Source organism: Zeus faber (assembly GCF_960531495.2).
Source record: "Zeus faber genome assembly, chromosome: 10".
Lineage (NCBI taxonomy): Eukaryota > Metazoa > Chordata > Actinopteri > Zeiformes > Zeidae > Zeus > Zeus faber.
Window position 1 is genome coordinate 5,667,637 of NC_137199.1, and position 16,894 is coordinate 5,684,530.

The 16,894-nt window shown below is 50.6% G+C and overlaps 1 protein-coding gene across 2 annotated transcripts; it reads right to left on the reverse strand.

Moving 5' to 3' along the window:
• Nucleotides 1–1,137: 1,137 nt before the first annotated feature.
• pcdh10b (protocadherin 10b) lies at nucleotides 1,138–15,494 on the reverse strand (the record flags this gene model as incomplete). Of its 2 annotated transcripts, none has more annotated exons than XM_080007848.1 (5): nucleotides 1,138–1,335; nucleotides 4,861–5,250; nucleotides 11,622–11,728; nucleotides 11,987–12,045; nucleotides 12,981–15,494. In XM_080007848.1, 5 exons carry the CDS (start codon nucleotides 15,492–15,494, stop codon nucleotides 1,316–1,318), a joined length of 3,090 nt encoding a protein of 1,029 aa, XP_079863974.1. The 2 variants fall into 2 exon arrangements, with proteins under 2 accessions (XP_079863974.1, XP_079863975.1); XM_080007849.1 differs by having other exon boundaries at nucleotides 1,282–1,335; nucleotides 5,093–5,250.
• Between the last annotated feature and the right edge of the window lie 1,400 nt (nucleotides 15,495–16,894).

The following is a 16,894-nucleotide window of genomic DNA, read 5'->3' on the forward strand; positions in this document are numbered from 1 at the left end:
ACAAGGGTATTTTTTTCCTTTTCTCAAAGTAGAATCAGAAGGGAGAGAGAGAGAGAGAAAGAGAGACACCTTGGACCGCACAAACGAAATAGAAAAAGAGAACAGTTTGAGTTTCTAAAAGTGATACTGCATTTCGAAAATAAAATGCACACAGATCCTCCTGTACAACGAGTCGGCGTCCGTCCGTCCGTCCGTCCGTCCGTCCGTCAATCCCTCTATCCGGCTGTCCGTCCGGATGGGAAATGCCGAAAGGGCTCAGTGGCTTCGCTTTTCCGTGTGTGTGTGTGTGTGTGTGTGTGTGTGTGTGTGTTTTATTTTCTTCCCCCTCCTCCTCCCCGTTTAAAAAAAATCCATCCTCATGTCATGTCCCCGATTGTCCTCTAAGACGTGTAAACAGACACACACACACACCCACACACACACACACACACACACACACACACACACACACACACACACACCCACACACACACACACACACACACAAGCAGGCAGATCGGAGGACGAAGGAGGAGAAGGAGGGAGTGGGATTGTGTCCCCTTTCTCTCTCTCTCTGTCTCCCTCGCTCTCTTTCTCCCTCCTCTCTCATCCTCTGTCAGCTCCTTCCCCCCAAGTCAGTGTTTTCTCAGTCCTGCTGAGAGTGGTGAAAGGAAGAAAGCGTGGGGGAAGGGGGAAGGGGGAAGGGGGGGTCCCGGCGTAAGGCTATCCATCCACCCCCCCCATCCCTCCATCCCATTCGTCTATCTCCATAAAAAAAAAAAAAAAAGGGCGAGTTTTTGCGTCCAAAGCTTGGCAGTGTTCCAAAGAAAGGGGCTTAAACGAGAATTCCAGAACATTCCTCATTTTGGCGGTTCGTGTAAAAAGTTTATTTTATTTTTTTTTTACTTTAAAAGTATATATATTTTTCTTCGATTGGATTCATTTGATTTGTCTTGTTATGTCCTTGCTTCTTTTGCCATTTCGTCCTTTTTTTTTTCTTCTTGTCTTGTCTTTTTATGCTTAGTGCCAGTGTAGCTTCACGTGTGTGTGTGTGTGTGTGTGTGTGTGTGTGAGTGTGTGTGTATGTGTGTGTGTGCGTGTGGCGCGTGGGTGAGTCGAAAATAAAAACAACCCGAAACGACGATGCACATGATTTTTCTTCCTCCTCCGCCTCCTCCTCCTCCTCCTCCTCCTTCTTCTTCTTCTTCTTCAGCGCCGTGTTTTTTTTTTCTTTTCCCTCCATTTCTTGATTTGCGTCCAGCCTCCCTCGCTTCGTCACTGGGGTCTGGTGATTGTGCAAAGTCACGCCGTCTCCGGGATGTCCACGCGGAAGGAGCTAGCAAACCCTTTTCCTCGCTGGGGAGGGGGACAAAAACAAGCGGATCAGTCGAGAGGGCAAGTTAGTTCCTCCAGAGAGAGAGAGAGAGAGAGAGAGAGAGACACCGAAGAAGAAAGGGGGCAGGAGACACTTATTCCCCTTTTCCACTGTGCCAGAAACCCGGTAACACCCTCTGACATCTGCCATTTGTCACCAGTTTTGGCCAATAGACAGGAATATACGGAATCAGTGTACTGCGTCAGTCGGTGCATTGGATCATTTCATTTCCCATTTAAAATCCAAAATCAAAATCAGAAGTTATTGACTTTTTTTGCCGTATGGGGGGCCGTGAAACGCTGTGGGAGTGGGGGCCGCACCGTGGGGAGCCCAGCGGAGAACGCCCCCCATACGGCAAAAAAAAGTCAATCACTTCTGATTTTGATTTTGGATTTTAAATGGGAAATGAAATGATCCAATGCACCGACTGACGCAGTACACACGCAGTACCCCCCCACGCCGCTCCGTCACCGCCCCGAGCCGGTCCCCGCTCCCTGCCGCCGAAGGACCGGCGTGCGCACCGGCCACGTGGAGTGTCCGGGCTGCCGGTGCTCCACGCTGCTTCTACCGTCGTGCTGGGCCCTTCGCCAACGATCCGGTTCTTTTGAACGGCTGATTTTTTTTTTTTCCCAGGTTTTGCAGTTTTATGTCTTTTATTTAAGTTGCTGTCTCCTCTACTGTTTTGTTCCCAATCACACTGGAACCATGACAGGCCCCTTTTCCGGCGTGTCCATGACGTTGGACGCACAAGAAAGAAAGGGCATTTCTCCTGGCAATGGGGAAGATGTCAATGGCCGATTTTTAACGGCTAATTTTGGTGTGAAAATGGTGTAAGAATGGGCGTTCAAGCACGCAACACAGGTCGAGGAAGTCTCTCTCTCCCTTTCTCCCAATTCTCTCTGTGAAATTGCTCATGGATAATCAGCAGTGGAGGGGTGTGTGTATGTGTTTGTGTGTGTGTGTGTGTGTGTGTGTGTGCGTGCGTGTGTTTGTGTGTGTTTTTTGGGGGGCTGGGATGCAAGAATGTGGGAATGGAGCGAATATGGCGTGGGCCAATTTATGTAGGACGTCAACAAAAGGGTAGGGGGTGGGGGGGCACAAATGGGGCCATCTAGGATAGGTGAGACAAATGGGATCCCTCCAACTTCACCCCCACCCATTACAGCTACCCTCCGTCTCCCCATCAACCAGTTTTTTGGGAGCCCCACCCGAACCCTAAACCTAACCTTCCCATGCCACAAAATGGCATCGAGCCAGAGTTTTGGCAACAGGTCAGGCCATTCTCTCACCATGCATGTGAGGTGGAATTGGTAAGTAAATTAATTATACACACACACACACACACACACACACACACACACACACACACACACACACACACACACACACACACACACACACACACACACACACACACACACTCACACACCAATGCATGTGACCATTTTGATTTTATATCAGTTTTGATCTATAAGAATTCCAAATCACATCTAGAGTTAAAAATATATATATTAAAAATAAAAAAGGAAATTGCCGTTATGGTCAAAAGGAGCTGAGTTGGAATGTCAGCACAGACACTCAATATTGTTTCCAAGATGTATAATTACAAAATAATTCTAATAAAATATATATATTTAAAAATAGAAATATATACTAAAAAGTAAATAAAAATAAAGAGAACCAATAATAATAATAATAATAATAATAATAATAATAATAATAATAAAATAATAATAATAATAATAATAATAATAATAATAATAATAATAATAATAATAATAATAAAATAATAATAATAATAATAATAATAATAATAATATAGTAATAATAATACAATTTAACGATTAAAAAACTTTTTTTTTTAGTTTTAGTTTTTTCAGTTTTTTTGTATGAAAATGATTGAATAAAAAAACAACTAAAAAACATGAAATACTTGATAAAAAAAACCACGCCTTGAATTATATAAAATAAAAAATAACAACGAAAAAATCTGCACCTACCATAATTTCAATGATGCTTTCTTGTAAATTATTTTGATAAAATTCTATTAACCTGCAAATCCATCCATCCAACGCTCCATAAATGAGACCCCTCCCCGGGCATTCTCCCAGACAACACCCACCCCCCTCCCGATGACCCCACCAACCTCAGCCACCCCCCTCGCCCACCACCCCCCTCCCTGACCCCACCCTCCCTCCGTCCCTCCATCGCTGTCAATCTTCTACAAAGGAGGTCTCTGTCTCTCTACGGCCAATTTATATCAGATTAGGGGGGTTTACGGGAGCGTCTTGGCTATCCCTTAACCCCCCCCCCAAGGGCCATTAACATACAAGAAGGGGGGTGATGATCCAGTTTGGTTAGGGCAAGGGTGTGTGTGTGTGTGTGTGTGTGATTGTGTGTGTGTGTGTGTGTGTGTGTGTGTGTGTGTGTGTGTGTGTGTGTGTGTGTGTGTGTGTGTGTGTGTGTGTGATTGTGTGTGTGTGTGTGTGTGTGTGTGTGTGTGGGGGGAGGGGTCCAGTTAATAGGCCTTATCAAGGTTTATAATGGAGCCAACTCCCCCCTACCAACGTCAACAAACCCCCTTTTTTGGGGAGGGGGAACCGACACAAGAAAACAAATGAAAATTGTATGCAATGGGCTTAAAAAAAACCAAAAAACATAAAAAAACAGAAACCAAATGAGCATTAATTACAAAAGGAAAACACAAAAAAAAAGTTTTACTGCACGCTGCGGTTTTTAAACGGCAGCGAGTTAGAAAGAGAAGGGGCCTCTTCAGGCGGCACTTGACAGAAATATAATTGAGCGTTATCGCCAAATTGCAGTGATTGAGGATGCATCTCTCTGTGGCCTCGCAATGACGGAGTTTAGCAACAGTAATTCCTTGGGAAATGTGCCTTCTACCCCTTTTTGTGTTCCCCTCAATAATCCGAAAGACTGGGTTTAAAAAAAAACCCCAAAAAAACACCGTCTTTTCTCGGCGCAAGGAACAATGCGGAATCAGACGTTTGAATCACAGCTTAAAAAACAAACAAAAAAAAAAACACGCACAAATAGGAACCGGCCCCTTTTTCATTTCCCGCCGTCTCCTTTAATAAAGGAGCCACTTTGTTGGGTTTCTTTCTGTTTGGACGGGTCGAAACAGCCCCGCAGACCGCAAACAAGCTTTCGGGGCACATTTCATTTGGCCCAGTGTTTGGTTGGAAGGGGTGGTGGAGGTGGGTGGGGGTGAATTGAAACAGGGGGAGTGGTGGTGGGGTGGGGTGATGGGTCAGATAAGATCGCCGGAGTGGGGGGCGGAGGGGCGAGAGATGATGGCAGGTAGAGGCTTGAGAAAGAGGGAAGAGTTTGCTTTGACAGTTGGAGGGTTGAAAGGGCTGAATTAAAATTTGAATATATATATATATATATATATATATATACAGTATACATTAGGTATATATATGGGCGTGTAGGAAATGGTCAGATCAGAGGAGAACAGGGGGTGGGAAGCAAAGGCAGATACTCACTCAAATAAGCCGGGTTATAAGGCGCCCGGGCGCTAGGCAGAAATGCCTCCAACTCTTTCCTCTCTAGCGAGCCCTGGGCGGGGTGGTGGTGGTGGTGGTGGTTGTGATGGTGATGGTTTTGGTGGTGGTGGTGGTTTTGGTGGTGGTGGAGGTGTTGATGACTGAGGGGCGTCTCCTTGCCAAAGGTGGAGAATGACCTGTCGGCCGCGGGCTCGGCGCTCTCAAACAATACCTCTGTGTCCGGGACCGAGTCCATGCCGGGCACGTGGAGGTTGCTGCGGTAGTCGGGGCCCTGGCGCCCGTCCGAGGCCACGAAGGTGGGCATCCAGCAGCGGTCCGAGTGGCCCAGGGCCTTGCACTCCTCCGTGCAGTTGGAGAACAGGTCCGCGCCTACGGGGGCAAGAGCAGAAAGGTGGAGACAGAGAGGTTAATTACTCCTGATCCGGGCAGGGAAGTGCTGTCCGACGACGGTTCAATATTAGAGTGCTATTGGAATTGTAAAAAAAAAAAAGAGATGCCGTTCGAATTCGAAAGATGAAAATTCGAAAAGAGATAGGCTTATTAAAATTAAAATGTTAAAAAAACGTCCACATACATCCTCTTTGTTAGTGCAACTGAATGAACTTTGTCCGTGCGCTCTGCTGCTCCGTCCGTCGTCCTCCGCCGTCTGTCTCGGTTTATGGTCAGTGAACGGCAAAATTGTGGATGGTAAATTGTACATGTAGTAGTGATGTGTTCCGTTGTATACACTTGTGGACGCCCAATAACGCAACGCGAGAGTCGGTCAAATCGTAACATTCAACATTTTTCATAGATGTTCAAATATATTCAAAGTTATGTATTTTCAGGAGGAATATTCAAACGAGATGTTTTTGGCCAATGTTGACAGCCCTACAGGGGGTTCCCAATCTAGGAGTTGGGCGTGGTGGGGGCGTGCACGTGGAGGGGGTGTGCACGTGGGGGGGGGGTCCTCGTGATGTGCGCTCCAACTCCAGACGTCGGGGGTGCTCTCGGTCTCGGCTTCCAGGCCGGGCTCCGTATCAAAGCGGCCTTCGTACCTTTGTTACGTAAACCCTCGCTCCTCTTGCAAAAACACACACACAAACACACACACACACACACACAGATATACACACACACACACACACACACAGATACACCCGCGGGGAAAGCGATGGATTGTTGGAGAGCAGCGATTCATGTCTGGTTCAGAGACTTTTCAACATGCAGCTTTCTTGAGTAGATGGCGAGAGACGAGCCGAGCGATAACAGAGTATAGTGACGAGAAAAAAATGGTCTTTGTACGCTCTATCTATGTCTGTCTGTCTGTCTGTCTGTCTGTCTGTCTATCGATCTGGCTGTCTGTCTGTCTATGCGTCTATCCATCATGTAGTCACACTGAACTACATTCGAATGCTCAGTCTGGCATCCAGAAAAAGCCGTAGTTGCTCCGATGAGGCTCCCTTTCCAACATTTCAGGGACGTTAGGTCACATCTTATCACCCAATAAACAGTCATCCAGGCAGATAGCGAGAAGCACTCCCCCTGCACCGTGCCCGCGCATGCCGGCACATCCCGGGCGTTCGCCAACAACCTTCCTCGGGACGCCAAGTTATTCTGACCTCGAGTTCGGCGGCCATCTCTCTCTCCAGAGTTAATGTTTAATCATCTGTCTACGGTTTGAAGTGCACTTATCCGGGTTATACGACTAATGAATTTTTAAGTGATTAAAGCAAAGCACGTGTGCAGAGAGACGCATACGAGATGCATAATTAATATATTAACATCGGCGATTAATAGACGACAAATCCTTCCTCGGCTGTTAGCAACGACACCCTGGTCGGCGAGGAGCGGGGTGTAGACTTTACCAGAACGTCTTTGAGGCAAAATGTAAAGGTCACTCCAAGCGTCTATAACCTAGAATTGAAGGTGCGACGGATCGAATGTATGAAAATGTGTGTATGAAAGAAGGTCATCTCCAAATTGCCTTGACTGATTTGCCATTATTTTACCCGAAGAAAGGGATTTTCCAAAGCAAAAAAAAAAAAAAACAGCCTTCAGAGGAGCCCGACTGTTTCCAGCCGGGGCCCCTCCGTTCTTGAGGACAGGCGCGCTGACGTTGACGCGCTGCAGACGATCAGCCGGCGACCCTCTCCCGCTCGCCGCCCAAAACTGCGCCTTCACGAAGATCCGCTCCATTGAACAAGTCCTGTCGTCATCCGGGGGGGGGGCGGGTTTGAACAATGGGAAGAGTGTGAACCCCACAGCCCGGCGATGGCGGTGGGTTGACTGTGGTGCTTCCGTGTGAGCTGTCCAACAAAACCGCGAGCGAAACGAGAGCAAAATGCTAATCTTCCCTGACAGGCTGCCCGTCTGAGTAACGCGATAGCCCGTCCGTCAAGCACGGCCGACTGACTGTATGACTGACAGGCCGGTCGGCTGATCAAGCGAATTAATAAGTCGGTGGCTTTCTGACTGACTGACTCGTTTGCCGACTGACCAGGCGTCTGCTCCGTCGAGCCGACCCACCTGCGGGAAAACCAGGTCAAGGGTCAAGGAGATAGAGGAGGAAAAGACCGTTTATTTGTGTGCGTCCTTGCTCATCCATGCAGAGTGTAGCATGGTTTCAATCAAACATCGACTGGTTAAACAAGGCAGTTTACCGTAAAACACAGCAACCGTCGCCACGGCGCTTGGACAAACTCCTGCTATCCGATCTCCTTTTTTCTCCGTTTCTTTTCCCAGATCTTTTGTGGAAAACAGGCTTTTGAGCGCCATTGTCCCGGATGAATGCCGTCAGGTAGACTCCGCTCAACCAGTTTGGATGCCTGGCTGCCGCGTTTCCCCGTCCTGTCACGCACCGCCATTGTTTCCAGGGCCCCCGCCGAATGTTTTAATGGTTTATCTTTTGTGCGGAAATTCAGCGGCGGCGGCGGCGGCGGGGGGGGGGGACGGGGAAGATTTTTTTTTTTTTCTCGCTCCGCCAAAGGGGAGCCAATGAGGGGCCTTTCCTGTTGGTTCTCCACGCTTGTTCCGGCTGGAAAAGGCCGCGTTTGGTGTGGGCGCACCGTTTTTTTTCTCAAAAAATTCTAATCTGTTTGTTTGGTTGTCTGTGTGTGTGTGTGTGTGTGTGTGTGTGTGTGTGTGTGTGTGTGTGTGTGTGTGTGTCTGAGCTGTCGTCGTATCTGAACTGTCCTGCAAGGGCTATCTGTTCTTAATCCCCCCTCAAGCCCCCCAGCATATACAGGGTGATTAGGGGTAGCTAAAACCAATGCTGCCCAAGTAAGCAGTGTGTCCGTGCATGTGCGTGTGTGTTTGTGTGTGGGCGTGCACCTGCCAATACATGCTTGTATGTGTGTATGTGTGTGTGTGTGTGTGTGTGTGTGTGTGTGTGTCTGTAGCAGTCAGCAAAGGGGGAATTTGCTTTGTTACAAAGTGGATTAATTTGGCCCACCGTCACTAACAGCTTGGAAAAGTGCCAGGTAGTCCCGACAAGAGGGTGAGGGGGGGCTTCTTATTAAATATTAACCAACACACCATAAATACCCCATCACATTATGTTTTAACACGGGCGAAAGGGAAACGGCTTTATTACAGCGGCGAGCCAAGGGGTCGGGGTTAAACCGAGCGGGAGAAGCCGAATAAAAAACCCGGAGTTAGAATAAAAAATAAATTCAAAAACATCGTACGGAGCGACCGCTGAGCAGCCTGGCTTCGAGCTCGACGGCCGCGAAAAAAAACAAAACAGTGTTGCTGGTGGGGGGGGGGGGCTGAAGGAACAAAATGGAGGCTCTGTTTGATTCTAAGATGGGAACGAGGACCGCGGCATTTAGAGTCGCTGAGATAAGACAGTCTCTCTCTCTCTCTCTCTCTCTCCCAAATGCATCTTTTTTTTTTCCTCTTTTTTTTGCCCCAGATCATGACATCACCAAGACATGACTTGACATTATTTTTTGACAATTGCCGCGCGGGGTGGGGGGTGGGGGTGGGGTTGGGTTGGCGAATGAAGACGTTCTCCTGGAATGAAAACCAGCGGTTGAAAAACACATTGTCGCTGGGATACCAGGTTGCTCTCTCTCTCTCTCTCTGTCTCTCTCTCGTGCCCTCTCTTTGATCAAGGGGTTTTCCGGGCCAGCGTCAATCGTGAGGGTCCCCTGTCAACACGCGGATGGACGCGGGGAAGTCAACGACAAGAGAGGGAGACAAAAAGCTAAGGCGCTTGTCCTGACTTGGGTGAGAGGCGTCTCGTCTTTAGGATTCGGCACGGCTCTCGAGCAGGGCCAACGCCACGTCGCCATAATAACCTTCATTTGGTAATTGCTATGCAGAGGTCTGAAAAATGAATTACTGATCAGTGGGCTGTTACCACGGCGATAACGTGAACCGCAGGCTTAAGGAGGGATTTGTGTGTGTGTGTGTGTGTGTGTGTGTGTGTGTGTGTGTGTGTGTGTGTGTGTGTGTGTGAGGGTGAAAGGTCGATGAACCCGACCGGACTCGACTCGCTGACTGATGACCACTGAGAAGTATTCTTGATTCGGCTACGCAACTTTTCCGAAAAGCCCGGGACATCCCATGAGACCACTGTTATCGATTAAAGGCGTAATCGGGTGAAATTCCGCGGGATTGGCATAAAACGTACGTACACTCCAGCCATCGCCGCGGACGGCGTCGTCCTCGGCTCACCAGAGCCAGTGTCTCGTTGGCGACCAACAGGACTGGAAGGACAGCTCACATTCATCTTGCAGGTGATTAACACTAAAATAAACTGGAGCTAGGGAGGACAAATGATAGCGCAACTATCATCAAAATTCATCAAAGTTCCCCAATATGATTATCAAAACATCCTTTCATCTTCAGATTCCCTCCTCGTTGTCCAAGATTGCCACGCAATTAAAACCTATCGCGGTGTAGGAGGGAAGCTCCAAACACAGTAACACTTAGTGTAGGAGTATTGATCATAACACTTTCATACTCCTGGTTAACGGCGGCGCTGCCGGTTCAGAGCGGCGTTTATCTCCCGCCAGCAGGCGTACAGGATAACAGCCACTGTAATGGAAACACGTGTTTGCTTAAGATTTGCCTTTTGTTTTTTTCCCAAAACTTTTAACAAACACGAGTTGGTTCAGGTACACACGCCGGATGCCGCCAAACTCAATTAGCGCACGGAGGGTGGGGATAAAGCCCGGGCTAAGCCGGGGACGATCAATTAGCCTCGTCAAACAAAGACTTTACACGCGACAAATAATCTTGTTTGGAGAACAACCAACGCTGCCACAGTTGTGACTCTGCGACAATGCAACTGTATCACCCCCGCGCCGCCCGCGCCAAGGGCGTTCAAAGTCGACGGCAGAGTGGCCGCCCGAGCTCACGCACCAGGACGTTAAGGATCCCGACAACCAGACCCCCGCCCCGTGCCACAAGAATATGAACTCCAGAGCCTTGGCGCTGTTCCAGCAAAATGCGACGGTGACCTCATGTTATGGCAGATGAAAAAGAGAGACAGACAGTCAGACAGACAGACAGACAGACAGACAGACAGACAGAGCGAGCGAGCCCCAATGGCAACAACACTTCTGACAGTAATGAAAGTTAGACGCAACGCAGAGAACATGAAGCCAGGGATGGCCCTATGGGTTTGTGTGTGTGCGTGTGTGTGTGTGTGTGTGTGTGTATGTGTGTGTGTGTGTGTGTGTGTGTGTGTGTGTGTGTGTGTGTCTATGGGGGGGGGGGGGGGGGGGTCAGAGCCACGGAGAAAACGCCGGCTGAATAAATGTCGGAAGACGCACAGAACACGCATTCATAACTCCAAAAACACAGGAGGAGGCGGGTGGGGGGCTATTGTATTGAAAGCTTGGATAGGGGGCGGCCTTTTAAAAATGGAGGATAAAAGAACGGGAATAGGTTCGGAGGAATGCGGTTAGGGAAGGGGGGGGTGGGTGGGATTTATCAGGGACGTAGCCGAATTAACAAGTGAGCGGACGGATAAATGAATGAGCTGCCTGTTCCCGGTGGTGGGAGGGGGAGGGGGAGGGGTGCGTCCCATTAAAGAACATGTCACGTTCTGTCGAGTGGCCTCCGTGTCCACGCAGCGGACCCAGGCCCGGAGGCGAGGTCCTCATTAGCGCCACGGGTGTGTTTACAAACAACGGCGGCGTGGGCATGACATTTTCTTTGGCCGACATCGAACGGCGGCCCTCCCTATCGCTAGGTAGAATTTTGAGGAAACCCATTGACCGCGGATGAAACAAGTTTAATTTTCAAAAGGCCGGGCACAAAATTAAAGAACAATTAATTGTATCTTAAGCTGGGGGTGGGCAATATTGCCCTAAAATGCTAATACAATATATCAGGGTATTTCTACCATAACGATAATTCTTGACAATATGACAAAATACTGAAAAATATTTTATCATTCATTTCAAGAACATACAATTGCAACAAAATAATTGTTTTATATGTCAGCTATCAAACCATACATTTAAAGTTAACATTAAAAAAGAAAGAAAAAAAGAAGTAAACAATACTCAAATGACGGAATTTTGCGCAGCAACGCGATAAACTCTAGACGCAGCTGTCGGTAAAGCCTGAGCCGTAAATAAGTGTCAACTGAACATTCACAAAGTGAACAGTATTCTCCTATTCTAAACCACTCTGGACGCCGAAAAGGGACAGGCGGTACGTCGATTGCCACGTTGGACGAACACACACACACACACACACACACACACACACACACACACACACACACAGTGGGTGCTTACCAGAGGAGTGCCCTCGATTGGTGGCGTCGTGGTCACTATCCCCCTGCTCGCTGTCTCCATGCCCGCTGTCTTTGGAGCTGACCAGGTCAGCCTCCTGGAAGGCCGAGCTGAAACAAAGGGAACAACCAATCAAAAAAAGGGCTTATTCAACCCCCCCCCGTTACCCCATCTCTCTCGCTCTCTCTCCTTCTCTTCTCACAACTTTATTGCTGTTTGAAATGGCCATTATGTGTTATGCTTTTGGGGATTGGTGGGATTTTTTCAGGGACAATTTGGTAGCGAGGGAAAAACAGTTGAGAGACTCGCATGGAGGATACCACCCCCCCCCCCCTCTCTTTTTCCTTCCCCGCCTGTCTCATACGTACCTGTTGACGCGCCGCGGTCGGTCAACTAGGTAGCTGAGTTCCGCTCGCTGGTGTTTGGTCTGGAAAGAGAAGTCGGAGGCATCCTTGGGTTAGTGGGCTGCTTCCAGCCTTACGCAACGTGATATCATAGCAACAACAACAACAACGACAAAAACAACAAAAGTCAATCTGCTGGGCCAGGAACGATGCAACACACAACACGCCACATTAGACGTTAAGTATGAAATGATTATGACTCATGATCAATGATCATGACAGGGGGAAGTGTGCCTTACAGATGGATATGTGGCCTGGCCGTAAAAATTGAAATGGCGCACCTATTCTTGCTGGCACAGCAATGGACGCATCATTGTTCTAGTGCGACTCAACAGCATCGTGACCAGTATGCTTAATGTGACTGCTGTTCTCCCAACAGGGAAAAGGCTTGCACACACACACACACAGACACACAGACAGTCGCCCACACAAGTTGCCACACATACAGGGTGAAAAACACCACATACAGTCGGCAACAGAAACATACATTACCTTCATTTAAGTACGCTCATTGCAAATAATCCACTGTGTTATGTAAAAGGGATATCAACACTTTGCAGCTAAACATACATGACATGCAATCGTTGCTGTTCTGCTACTGACATCCCTGGGCGGGGGGAGGGGGGCAAAGGCCGGATGTCAGCTACCGGTAGCCTAATAATCATGTTTTTCTCCAAGGCTGTTCCGGAAAACAGCAGAAGCCAAAACAAAACAAAAAGATTTAAAAAAAGGGAATGCAGTGGCTTTTTCCTTTAACGCTAAATGACAGCAGCCAAGGAGCGCATTAATGCAAGGGCAACGGGCAGGCATGCCGTAGAGAAAGAGGTAGAGCGACTATGTTGCATGGGAGGTAGGGTTTAACATGCTGGGGGATTTGAATGGAGCGAGGAAGTTATTGTGTTTTTTTTCTTTTGTATTTTTTATTTTATTTTTTATTTTTTTAGAGAGGGACTCTTACCTCGTGCGATAAAATGCTGCCGTTTGATATGATGTCGGGCTGCTGGTCTGTGTACCCTGTGACTATGGCCCCACACGGATTGTGATCGGTGTCTGCGCTCCTAGACGGACTACACGGCTTGAGGAACATGAGGTCGGTTTTGGCAGACTCTGGAGTCAGACATACCTGGTAGCAATAGTTCTGGTTTTGGTGGTGGGAGCTGAAACTCCCCGACTCCTCCACGGGCACCTGGGCCGTGCTGGCCCCGCTGACGTTTACCGCACTCTGCACCAGCATTATATCGGACTTGCTGAGCTTCTTCTTGCGGGCGCGTCCCTGCCGCGAGCAGCAGGAGCTGCAGCTCAGGCAGCAGTCACTGGCCAGGCAGGTGTAGATGCTGAGCTTTTTGTCTTTCTGGCAGCGCACAGCCAGCACAATCATGGCCAGGAGGAAGATGAAGGAGACGGAGCCCAGGGCGATGATGAGGATGAGGGTGAGGTCCAGGGTGCCTTCTTTGGCCTTGGCGGTGCCTCTCTCGCCCGCGCCCCGGCCTTCCGCCACGCTGTCCACCAGCAGCACCTGGACGCTGGTGCTGGACGAGAGGGGAGGCTGCCCATGGTCCCTGACCTCGATCAGCAGGTCGTACAGCTGGTTGGGGTCCCGCTTGGCCGACACCCGGCGGGCGGTCCGCAGCTCGCCCGTCCGCCAGTCCATGCGGAACATGCCATTCTCGTTGCCCCGCTGGATGCTGTAGGACAGCCGGGCGTTCTCGCCGTCGTCGCCGTCCATAGCCACGATCCGGGCGACCAGGTAGCCCGGCTCGGCCGAGCGGGGTAGGGGCTCCTTGGCCGTGCCGTTCTTCCCCACCGGGCCCAGCACCAGGGGGACGTTATCGTTCTGGTCCACCACGATGACTTTCACCGTGGCGTTGGAGGAGAGCTCGGGGGTGCCGGCGTCTTTTGCCTGGACCATGAAGGTGAAGTCCTTCAGCTGTTCGTAGTCAAAAGACCTGAGGGCGTAGAGGTAGCCCGTCTCCTCGTTGATGGACACGTAGGTTTTCACTGACATGCCCTGAATGTCACACTCAAGTATGGAATAGCTTATGAGAGCGTTCTGCCCCATGTCTGGGTCCAGGGCGGTGACAGCGTGAATATAAGCCCCTGGGACATTATTCTCCGTCACATACACATCATAAATCAACTGCGTAAATGTCGGCGCATTGTCGTTCTCATCCGACACCTGCACTTTGATGGACTTACTGGTGGCCAGAGAGGGCGTGCCTTTATCCCGTGCTACCACGGTCAAAGAGTAGGAGTCAGCCTGCTCCCTGTTCAGCGGCCCGTCAGTGACGATGGTGTAATAATTCCGAAAGGAGGATTTCAACTTGAAAGGCACGTCGCCGAGGATCTCCACGTGGACCTGGCCGTTCTCCTCCGCGTCCCGGTCCGTCACGCTGAGCAGCGCGATGACCGTGCCGGGCGCCGCCTTCTCGCTCACCGACTCGGTCACGGTGCTGAAGGTGATCTCCGGCGCATTGTCGTTGGCGTCCGACACCTTGACCAGCACCTTGCAGTGAGCCGGCACGGCGTTCGGACCCAGGTCCTTAGCCTGTACGAAGATCTGGTACAGGCCGCTCTCCTCGAAGTCCACCTCGCCGCGCACTTCGACGCGCCCAGTGCGCGCATCCACTGAGAACAGCTCCTTGACGCGGCCGGAGATGTGGTTGCTGAACGAGTACACGATCTCACCGTTCGGACCCTCGTCCATGTCAGTGGCGTTCAGCTGGATCACCAGGGTGCCCGCCGGCGCGTTCTCCGGCAGGTCCACCGCGTACACGGTCTGGTCGAACACGGGCACGTTGTCGTTTGAGTCCAGCACCTTCACCACCAGCAAGGCGGTGCCAGTGCGCGGAGGCTGCCCGCCGTCCACGGCAGTCAACACGTACCGATGCGCCGCCTGCTGCTCCCGGTCCAGCGACTTCTCCAGCACCAGCTCCGCGAACTTGTTTCCGTCGCTCTGCGTCTGCACGTCCAGGTGGAAGTAGCCGTTGGCGGTGATGTCGTACGTGCGCAGCGCGTTGGAGCCCACGTCCGGATCGAAGGCGCTCTCCAGTGGGAAGCGGGTGCCCGGCGTGGCGCTCTCGGAGATCTCCACGGTGACGTCGGGCTCCGGGAAGCTCGGCGGGTTGTCGTTGATGTCCACCACCTCGATCTCCACGCGGAACAGCTCCAGCGGGTCCTCCAGGAACACCTCCATGTGGAGCTGGCAGCTGGCGCTCTGTCTGCAAACGCGCTCCCGGTCGATCTTCTCGCCCACGAACAGCGCGCCGCTCTCGAGGTCCACGTCCAGGTGCGGCGTGCGGGACCCGGGAACCACCTGGAAGCGGCGGGCGGCCAGCTTGGTGAGGTCCAGCCCCAGGTCCTCGGCGATGTTGCCCACCAGCGTGCCGTGGTCCGCCTCCTCCGGCACGGAGTAGCGGATCTGCGCCAGCGCTCCGTCCGCCAGGCACAGCGCGGCGAGCAGGAGCGCGATCATCGCCGCAAAAAAACACACCACCACAAGTGCACTTCGGAGAAGAAAATAATAATAATAATAATATTAATATTATTATTATTATACCTCGTTATCCTCTTGGAGTTGAGAAAGCGTCCGTTCCCATCACATTTTCATTGGAGGTGGAAAAAAAAGTCTCCAGTCTCCAAAGTCTCAAAAAAAACGTATAAGGCATAAATGTATATAAAACACACACACACACACACACACACACACAAAGATCCGTCTTTAAGTAGTCCCGTCAAAAGAGATGCATGGTGGTCCCGTGTAGCTTTGATTTCTAACCCCCCCCCTCACACACACACACACACCGGCTCTGCTCTCAGACGCGCACCGTAGAGGCTCCAGCGACGCGCATTCCGACGAAAGCGCAGCGCGCACTAGTTATTTTTATTTATTTTTTTTTTAAGTAAAAAAAGAACCAAAGGAACCGACAAAAAGAGAAAAGGGAAGAAAACATAATCCAAACACACGACTTCAGTAGTTGCGTTTCTTTTCCCCCCTTTTTCGTAAAAATAAATTCCTAAATGCCTAAATGTATCAGCTGCTGGTGACTTCTCCCCATTTTTCCTCCCTTTCTCTCTCTCTCTCTCTCTCTACCTCCGTCGGTACTCTCCTCTGAAATACGCGCACTCAACTATTTGCTTTTTCCGCAACGCGCCTCCCCACTACCCCCCTCCCTCCCTCCCTCCCTCCCTCCCTCCCTCCCTCGCTCCCTCCCTCCTAACAGACGCTCGGACGCGTCCGCCGAAGCTCGGAGCCGCCTCCTCATTGGTTGACGCTCACGCCCGTCAAACGTTGCCCCTCCGCGCCGCTCGCCTTCACCGCCCGTTCTCCCTCTCTCTCTCTCCCCCTCTCTCTCCTCCTCCCTCTCTCTCTCCTCCTCCCTCTCTCTCCCCCTCTCTCTCTCTCCTCTCTCTCTCCCCCTCCCTCTCTCTCCCTCCTCCCTCTCTCTCCCCCTCTCTCTCTCTCTCTCTCTCCCTCCTCCCTCTCTCTCCCCCTCTCTCTCTCTCCCTCTCTCTCTCCCCCTCCCTCTCTCTCCCTCCTCCCTCTCTCTCCCCCTCTCTCTCTCTCCCTCTCTCTCTCCCCCTCCCTCTCTCTCCCCCTCTCTCTCTCCCCCCTCTCTCTCTCTCTCTCCCTCCCTCTCTCTCTCTCTCTCCCTCGGAGTCGAGATAAGGGCTTAGAACTGGTTTAGTGAACTTTTCTTTTTTCCTTCTTCTTCTTTTCTCCCCCCTCTACCTGACCCAAAAGAGAGACGGGAGAGACCCCCCCCCCCCCCCATTTTAAGCCATCTTCACAGTCACATGTTGACATTATTCTATGTTGGGGTTTTTTTGTTTTTTTTGGTTGGCTTTACTTATCTCCGTGTTTCGCCCCCCCCC